Source organism: Anoplopoma fimbria, chromosome 8 (genome assembly GCF_027596085.1).
Source record: "Anoplopoma fimbria isolate UVic2021 breed Golden Eagle Sablefish chromosome 8, Afim_UVic_2022, whole genome shotgun sequence".
Lineage (NCBI taxonomy): Eukaryota > Metazoa > Chordata > Actinopteri > Perciformes > Anoplopomatidae > Anoplopoma > Anoplopoma fimbria.
Window position 1 is genome coordinate 12,163,209 of NC_072456.1, and position 10,452 is coordinate 12,173,660.

General features: G+C 40.2%; 1 protein-coding gene across 1 annotated transcript in view; it reads right to left on the bottom strand.

Moving 5' to 3' along the window:
• The window catches only part of anos1b (anosmin 1b), a 39,004-nt gene extending 33,205 nt beyond the window's left edge, over positions 1-5,799 (bottom strand). The window contains exon 1 of the mRNA XM_054603224.1: positions 5,565-5,799. Coding sequence (XP_054459199.1) covers positions 5,565-5,741 — 177 coding nt within the window. The 5' untranslated portion in view covers positions 5,742-5,799. The remainder of the gene's footprint in view (positions 1-5,564) is intronic.
• Positions 5,800-10,452: the final 4,653 nt, after the last annotated feature.

Consider the following 10,452-nt stretch of genomic DNA (forward strand, 5'->3'; position numbering starts at 1 on the left):
ACACAAACACACATACACAGAAACACCACAGCTGCACACACCCTTCAGTGTTTGAAAGAGAGTGAGATATAAATCACACTTCTGCCAGATGCAGCGATAAAAAGTGTGTGCGTGTGTGTGTGTGTGTGTGTGTGTGTGAGAGAGACAAAGGCAGAGTGTGTGTACATATTATGTGTGTGTGTTGTGGTCAGTGTTTGCGGTGAGGCGCAGTAGAAAGTCTATTTAACACGAGGCATTAACTCCGCTAATCACACCCAGATGACCCAGAAGTAAATCACAGCTTTGTGTGTGTTGTGTGCGTTGTGTGTCCGTGTTTTGTGCGAGTGTGCGTGGTGAATGGACCGTGACTAACTTCCACTCAACAGAATATGAAGTTCTTCCAAAAAAGCCCATGTTGAGGTCTGAGCATTCCCGACAGAATCCCCTAATTAGCTAACGTGCGTGCGTGCCCTCGTGTGTGTGTGTGTGTGTGTGTGTTTCTGTGCAAGTGTGTCAACGTTAGTGTTTGTGGTGCCCCACATCCTGTAAACAACAAGAGTCACAACAAAGTGGTTGTTACATGGTTCTGAACTTTGCCTCATCCGACAATTACGGCATCCGTCTTTCTGTATCGGTTCACTTACAGCAGCAGTGATGGTGACATACCGTCGGTAAACAAAATACTCAAAATGATCAAGATATTATAAGAAAAGTTCCAACATTTTTTTTAATGTGCTTTCTTGCCGCAATTTGGATGAGAAGATTTATACCACTGATATAACTCTATGCTAATTATGAGGCTACCGCCAGAAGCCAGCTAGCTTAGCAGAAACACTGTTACCTGGAGACCAGTGGAGACACCGGGAAGTTGCTGGTCCAGACAAAGAAATAGTCTGACACATAGCTCAGTGTAAAACTGTGATTTGTCTTTTTTTTTTTCTTTTTTAAGAATTAAACAAATAAGTGTCACTCCCAGGGTAACAAAAAATGATGTTTTGGCACTTACAAGGCGTCCTTTCGCATCTGTATGAGACGCACCAGGCTTTCAAGTGACACTCCGATGTAAACCATTCTGCAGTGCTATTAGACAGGTTACGTAGTATAAGGAGCAACAGAGTCCCAGAGGGAGGAGGATAAGATAGATGGAAGTCACTTAAAAAAACTTACTTCAGGTAACCAAGGCTTTATAAAGTTATGCAACAAACATGCTTATTTTAACCCAAACCATGACCATGCTTCCATATGAGAGGAGTTGGGAATGAAAACGGGTTGTTTAAACGGCCAGCAGCTGTAGCTTCATATTTGAGGGGGACAAATAAGAGAGGGATCACCACTGTGGATGCTCAAGTATCAGATATAATATGCCGTCAAGGTTTTTATGTGGTAAAATAGGCGTCCTGTCTGTCTCTCTTTTCAGAGCTAAAAGAACAAAGCCATGCCGCTCAATGCCATGCCATTCCAGCTGTGATTTACTGTCAAGGAATTTCTTGTCCTGGTTTCAGGTGAGAGTCACTCCTACGCTGCCACAATTTTATCACCCATCTATCCCTGCTTCTGCTGATCAAATGACAGGGCAGTCACAAAGCCGCAGAAAGAGGCAGATGCTTTATCTCTGAGCTGAATCAAACAAGCCTTTGTCTCCACCTCTCTGCCTGTCTCTCTGCCTACCTGTCTGCTTGCACGTCAGTCCACTTTTAAGCCAGTGTATTAGTTTGTCTGTCTTCATGTATGTTTGTTACACCTGTCTGTGTGCTTCCACCTGCCTGCTCACCCTCCCGTCTTTCCATCTCCCACCGTCTGTCTTCGTGCTTGACCGCATCTGTCTACCTGACCTTATCTCCCCTTCTGTCTCTGTGCAACCTGACCTGACCGTTGTCTCTGGTCTTTTTCAGAGCATGACTGGTTGGCTGACCGACCTCTGGGCTGATTAGAGTTACCTACCGCAGAGCAGCTGGGACACACACACATGCACATAAACACACACTCACACACACACACACACACACACACACACACACACACACACACACACACACACACACACACACACACACACACACACACACACAACACATAAATGCACAGGCCGTTCATTCAGCCTCGCGCTGGCCCTCAGCCCTGGCTCGAACAGCTAACCAGCTCATCAGCACCACAGACCTGTGAGTGTGTAAGACACTCCAACTAATCTGTTCTACTACGTATGTGCAAAAAAAAAAAAAAGATCCAGCTCTGCAGGCGAGGCGGCAGTTTTTTTCGTATTTTTAGGAGTTTACATCAAGTAGGAATTTGGGAATATGACAACATACCAGCAAATATATACTCATGTGCACTCACACACACACACACACACACACACACACACACACACACACACACACACACACACACACACACACACACACACACACACACACACACACACACACACACACACACACAAAGAGCTGTAATTACACTATTACACCATACAAAGGAAAGTAGTGGAAAACCCAGAGAAGAAGCAGAAAGAGAGGTGTAAATAGAAAAGTGGTGACTCACATTCTTGTGGCTACACACTAGCCACACACACACACACACACACACACACACACACACACACACACACACACACACACACACACACACACACACACACACACACACACACACACTGAGAGAGAAAGAGTCAAAAACACAGGGTTCAGCCACATGAAGCCAGAGGAAGCAATGTGTGTGTTTGCGTCTTTTCGTCTGAGTGTGGTGACAGAGTAGGATGAGTAAAGCTCTATTTGCCGTCACTGATGTTATAGTTACTGGAGCTGTTATCAAAAAAGGTTCGTTATGTGCTTTAAATAAATGAACACTGTGACACACGGTCTCTCCCAGCCATTAATCACTCTGTGTTCTGCTACACTGTCCTATAATAGGTTCAGGGAGTGATGCTGTTCCCCAGGATGTGGCTCAGAGGAAACTTGTTTCCTTGTTTGCTCAAAGTTTAGAGGCTCTTTTTAATTTGCTAAAACATACAAAGTTTTCAGTGCCCCTTTATATCCAAGAATGAGTTTCTAAATCGCAGGACAACATCGTTCTTTCTTGTTTGTCACTGTCCCGCCAAACATTAATGACGTCAGCGCCAAGTTCTTTTTCTTATACATACTTCAATTAGCGCTATAACTAATGCTTACCTTCATTATTGATTAATCTGACTATTCATTTCTTAATTCAATACACTTTAATTCCAATGAGATTATTTCCAATGTCTTGTTTTGTCCAACTAAGAATCCAAAATCCAATGATATTAGTTTTGCAATGATATAAAACAAAGTAAAGGATGACATTTTTGAATTGGAGAAGCTGAAAAAGCTAATGTTGTCATTTGTGCTTTAAAAAATACTCAAATAATTATTTGATGATCAAAAACGTGTAATTCAAAAAGTAGTTAATAATAATTACTTTTCTGTCAATCAACTAATCAACTGCACACTGCTAATTTAAATGACGTAAAGCAAAAGTTATTCATTTGAAGAAATCCTTCCATGTAGCGTTGAGTTGTCCTCTTAAAGTGAGTAAAAGATCTGACTAATGGAGTGAGTTTACTTCAAAAACGACTTCTTTCAAGAAGTTTCATTAAACATGTTTTTACTATCTAGATTCTTGTATATTTTCATGTTAACGTGTAAGTTGATGATTCGTTCACAGGTATCAGCGTACGGAGTCAGAAAATCCTGGAAGTCTAAAAACTCCATGGAAGTAAAATAATGCCAAGAGTATGACAGAAAATAAACTCACACAAGAAAGAGTTTTTCCAAGGATTAACGCTTCCACAATAAATTGTGTTTTATGGTCATTGCGGTGTCAACTTTCCACATAAACTGTCTGCGAAAGACTGCAATTTTTCACTTTTAATATAGTATCATTGTTTTCAATTAAAATCCGTCTGTAGACTCGATTTTGTCCAATATGGCCCATGCTGTTAACTCTCTGGCCAATCAGACAAAGGCCCTCCCCATTATGCAGGTGGTTTCATTTCCATTGCTGCCGTTTTGATGCTCAACATCTGACTACTGACGTGCACTTCATAAAGTTTAAACCAAATGTTCCCTTTCTCACACCTCCATTCCAGAAACCCACAACACACACACACACACACACACACACACACACACACACACACACACACACACACACACACACACACACACACACACACACACATCTCACTACTAGAGAGTCATCCAGGGGCCAACCTCATTACCCAATGCACAGGTGCCGGGAGTCTATTCTGGATGGACGCAGACCAGACCAAGCTTTCGTTTTATACATGAACATATGTAAACCCCCCCACAAACACACACAAAAATACACACACTTTCTTCTACACACCTCAGAGCCACTGGGGCTGAACTCTGTGGTTAATGACTTTCCCACCCACTACACAGCAGGCACATGCTGAAGCCGTTAACGATAAGTGGCTTTTCGAACTTGGTAACGTCCTAATGTCCCCGTTAATCACATTCCTCACTACAAAGGCCACAGAACATGGGCAAGCGATTTCCCTGGGATGAGTACTTTTGTCAACTACTATAAACCAGTAACCTTCCCTTTTTTCAGGGTACCTTTGGCCCTCTGAGTTCTAACACAGGGCAATTTCAATCCGAGCAACATCAAAACATTCGTTCAAAACATTCCTGAAGAAAAACCATGTTGGAAACAACGCATTGTTTTAGGTGAGATCCCGCAGTTTCTTCTGGTAAGGCAGTAAGGGCTCCACTGTGCTCTTGCTGTTTTGCATTACAACACCTCGAAGTCTGATTGAAAATATCTGCACAATATGGCATTGAGTGGCCATTAATTCTGTAAAGACTCTTAAAAAGGAAAGATTTTTTTTAAAGATTTGGATGAAAGCCATAAAATTGTAATGATTACATAATGTAGCAATATCAGTGGGGCCTTTTCATCAATCATACAAAATAAATATTATTTTATGTGATGTTTTAATGTTTTGATGAAGTTTAATGGCCCAATTTGGAGTTAATGTTAATGTCTGTGGCTAACTGCACAACTGGGAACAGTTTCAGAAACGTATGCACTGTAGCTGCTTCTGCTTCACTGAGGTCATCATGTCAGCGGATTATGAGCAGATTATTTATTAGGCCTATCAATTTGACACCTGACTGCACCTGATTGATTCAAGATGATCATGCCTGAACCTCATTTCAGTTAATTCCACCCTTCAATACCCCCCCTGTGTAATATTTTAGGGAGATAGGTCAGTCTGAATATGAAAGTAAACATATTAGTTAAAATAATAAAATAGCATTACGCAAAATCAAACAAACACGATTTATAGTGACCCCATTGGACTATATGGAATGATGCTGATAGAGATGCATTAACCAGTATGTTGTCAACAACATTAAGCAATCACGGCAGGTGGCCTGTACAAATATCAGTAATCCACCTGAAGAAACAATGTAGGGTAAAAAAAAATATAATATATATATATATATATTTTGTAGAGACACTGGTTGACACATTGACCGGTCATATTTGAACCAGAGGATCGGTTAACACTGTTCAATAAGGGACAAGGTGGTGGTAGGTACCTGGAGGTGCCTGAAGGCAGCAGTCAGCTGAGTCATGTGCAGAGTGAGGCACCTGGACGTGCATCTTGCGCTGCCGATCTTCTCCTGAACGTCCTCCTGCTCCGGTGAACTCCTGCGGGCACCAGTCACCGCCAGCAGCGCGCACAGGAGCACAAAAGCGGAGCGACAGACGGACATCACACCGACGAAAGAAAACGAGTTAAAGGAACGCACGAGTTACACGGTACACTTTCTTTCCTCGTGTCCCTAATCGTCAACGTCTTGCTCTCGCGAACCTTTGCGATCAGAATGAAAACATCTGAGCGCTGCTGCTGTGTGCGCGCACTGAGCAGTGAGTGGCTCCCCCCCGCGGACACTCCCACCACCGGTACAAGTTTTTTTAACTTTAGTGTCCTTATCATCATCATCATCATCATCATCATCATCATCATCACAGCCTATTTGTTTTGATTCACTTCCTCCTCCAGTGAGTCTGTCAATTATCATCACCATCACTCAAAACTATCACTCCCATCACCTGAAAGCATTCAGCTCATATTATGATTATCATCATCAGATTCAAATGTACCTCGCTCACCTTCATCATCATTCCTTTGGTTATATGCCATTGCATCATTGGTGCTTATGCAACATCCCATCATCAAGTCAACATTAACCTTCACCACTCCCTTACTTTCACTCTCGCTCACTCACTTACTCACTTTGAACCTGTGCACATAATAGTTACCCTGCATGTCAACATTATCCTCACCGCCATCAAGCATCACCGTCACCTTCATCATCATCATCATCATCATCATCATCATCATCACCATCATCATCATCGTCATCACAGGTGCATATGCAGCAGGCTCTTGTTGGTCAGCACCACAGTGCTAGGAGACATAGACCTTGTTTTGGCATGTTACTGTAAACAAAGTGCAGGTGTAATCAATTAAATTAACAATGGCCGAGTTCCATTAAGCTGCTCCAGTTCCAAATCTTGGTATTGTTCATGCAGGCTCACTGTCACTCTTTTATGACTTGACCTTTTACTTTTTATTTCTGTCTTCCCCTCTTCAGAATTATTCATTATCCCCACCCCATCATCATTATCATCATCACCACCATGACAACCATAATAACCACGATAACCCTGCTTACAAGCTAATAACCAATACTGTACAATAATCCTATTTTCTCTTGTTTCACTGATGGTCAAGCAATTATGCATCATCATCATCATCATCATGTTCATTATCTTTGTTCTCCTCTTTTTCATTATCATCCTAACCTCCAACATAAAGTTGGTCTTAATATCTTCATTATCATCATTATCAAGGTTATCGTCATTACATCAGCATTTTCAGCGTCGCTGCCTCACTTTCACCTTCATCATCATGCATATTTTCTCCTGCCTCACTTTCACCTTCATCATCATGCATATTTTCTCCTGCCTCACTTTATCATCCCAAACTTCATCTTTTTCATCATCCACAACATCATCATCATCATCACAAATAAACAGATTTGCTTACATCAGCTATTTACTCAGTGGAATATAAGGAACACTTTGTTAAAAATCAAAAAGGTGCTATTAATAGATTCAACATGCAAAGATGCAGTGAGTGCAGTGAAGCCAGAGAAGGCATTTATGGCCTAATGGTTTGCATGGCAGGCTATTGTACTGGGCCTATTAACACTTTTACTCGGTTAGTATTCTGAACAACAAACACCCCTTTATAGTCTGGGAATTCTCTCTGGTAATTATTAGAACAGACTAATTACAGAGCATTTATTTATGGCAGAGAGACCTGAAGCATGTGTTGAGGTAGGTGTCTGTCACAGAGCCAGTCAGTGTGTTAGTCACCACTTTTCAACAGCAACTGCAGAGCCAAATGTGGTTTATTAGATCCAGGGCCAAGTCAAGATGTTTAGGACACATGGTTGAAAGCCCTTTTTGTTTACATGAAAGACTGTAACCCAGCAGAGGAGTCATCTCTGCTGGCCATGAGATGTAAAAAGAATCACCTACGTTTTGATTTAGGGGAAATGGAAATGTATAAATATTTAGTACGTACTGGCAGGACTGTTCTTTGCCCTGCAGTTTAAACCAGCCTTGATTTTGTCCTCATATAGAAAGAACTGCATACTGTAGGTATAATAACAAGAAAAGTGATGTAGAATCGTTCTGGTTGATTAACCCTCAAAAAAATATAAAGATATTGGTAGAGCTGTAACTAATGATTATTATTATTTTTTGATTGAAAGTGCCAAAAAGCCAGATCTGGCCGTTATAATTCCCTGCAGCCCAAAGTGAAGCTTTTAAGCAGCTTGTTTTATTCAAAGCAAAAAGGACCAAAGTTTATGACAAAGATCAACATCAAATTCTGACATCTGAGAATCCTGAACCAGCCAATGTTTGCCATTCTTGCTTGAAAAACGAAAAGACAATTAACTATAGACCAACTCGCAACAAGATCACACCAGCAACCGTGCAAAATCTGGCCGGCGGCCTAAAGTTGGGGGGCTAGATCCCATTCCCCACTTCTTACCCCCTACACCCATCTTCGACCTCTGCCTCAATTTGATCTAAACTAAACACCTGTAAAGATGTTTGACTGCATCTTGCATGGCTGCGACTGTACCACCGTGACAACATTTGTTCACAGACAGACAGAAGGTCATATTAACACTTGGCAAAGTACTCAAACCCACTTCTGTGGTAATCAATTGTAAAAAAAGTCTATTGATAGTCTGTTGAGCCACTAATTGATAACTGACAAATTGCAGCTTTAAAGATTTAAAGATATGCAATATGTACTTGTGACCCCTCATTATGGGCTATGGACTTATGTTCAACCAAATAATGATATTTCCTCTGGGATTCCTTCATCTGAAGGACTTTTACAGGCCTAAACGTATAAAAGTTTAACAAATCAGGAAAAAAATGCACACAATTTTGTATAACAGATGTGCTTTTTTATTTGTATTCTTCCTTATTTCCCATAATCATTCTGTTACCCCTTGTGATTTATCTTGGGATCATCATGGCCCCCAGATTGGGAACCACTACTAATACAGCAAGACCTGATCAAAACTGCATCGCTAGTACAAGTGAGACAAATATATAAAGTTAGAATGAGAGACAAAATGTGAATAAGTGATGTGCAGTGAAGTCGAACACGTAGTCACTGTGTTTAAAGTATGTGTGTGTGTGTGTGTGTGTGTGTGTGTGTGTGTGTGTGTGTGTGTGTGTGTGTGTGTGTGTGTGTGTGTGTGTGTGTGTGTGTGTGTGTGTGTGTTCACTTGACCTCAGAGGAACTATGCAGTCCTTAAATCAGAAAGCATGGAATCAATTCTTGCATGGACACCTACTTTTTCTCTCTCTCTTTCACACACGCACACACGCACACACAGTAGTTGCCCATTATTTATTCAACAAAAATAATATTTTCATATTTTCATTAAACACACTGCTCAGGTTTCTGAATAAACCAATAGCCGAGCAAAGACCCTCCCCAACACCCCAACACATACTCAAACATCACATAGTTTCACACACACACGCACACACACACACACACACACAGAAGCATTCACCATCTGGCCAAATCTATTCATTGATTAAAGCCAAATGTCTTTGAATTTCATGGAAAGTGAGAGAAACACAAAAAGGAACAAAGAGATCGAGAAACAGAGTGATAGAGACAGAAAAACAGAAAGAAAGAGGGACATACGGACAGAGGGTCATTAATGGGCCAGAATCTCAGGTCTTAATCAGTCAGTAGAAATCATCTAGAAGGTGAATAAATGATCAATCAATTATTTATTTTTTTAACTCGATTTTCAACCTGATTTTACTAAATTCATACCTCTAGCAAGCAAGTTCTAGCCTGGCTTCAGACCTCTTAATCAATGCCTGCTATCCTATTATTTCAGCAATCTATCTATATTTACGCTGGAAATCTCAAGTCTATACATTAATTAGTGAATACACTGACCTTGTTTTATTTATTTAACATATTTAACAAAACTTTTTTTAAATATCATAGAGACAAGCTGATAAAACAAGTTGAAAGGTTTGCTTCCACACAGTATCTCGCTCATGTCATGGACTATAAAAAAACTGTAGTGGAAAGAAAATGTCAAAACTTTGAACTATTCATATTTCAAGTGATTTACAATGGCATACAGACTTAAAAAAAAGGATTTGGAATAATCTTTACCTTTACATGTAAACAGACTGTGATGTAGTTTTATTTCTTATATTTTACTGCTTTAGCCTATTTGTTTGTATAATTGGTGAAACAATGTTTTCGCAAACTTGAACTTTTCTGTAATAATATGTTGAGTGATTTTTTTACAGTTTGGTAAATCTGTATATGCGCCCCAAAAAAATGTTCACCTCGTTTTGGGGAGCTCAATGAGAACTCAGACTTATAAAGTTTTTGTTGAAAAAAGAATATCATGCATGTGATTTTGTAAAATGTATCTGGACTTCAGATGGTGGGTTTTTAAAGGCTCATTCTTGTGTTGTATTGAGCAAAATTATCTAATGTGACTGTTTAGATCAAAAGCATAAATTAAAGTGAAGGTTTTTTGTATTTCTCCACCATAATATTATTTCTAGCATTGTGGAATCAAATAAGCAGAACACACATTTTAACAGTTAAATTAATAAAAGCTGGTTTTGTCAAGTATGTGTGAGTCGGTTTTGTGTGGAGTGATAGTGTTCTAATTCACTAAGAATAATGGCTTTTCATGTTAACAGAGAAGCTTGAGTTTCAATATTTGTGTTAATAAGGGAAGCTATAGTACCAAATGTAACCCCTGTGATGATGACATTTTATGAAGTGGTCTGTTGGACGTCAGACTTCTGGACCTTCATCACAACGCACCACATAAA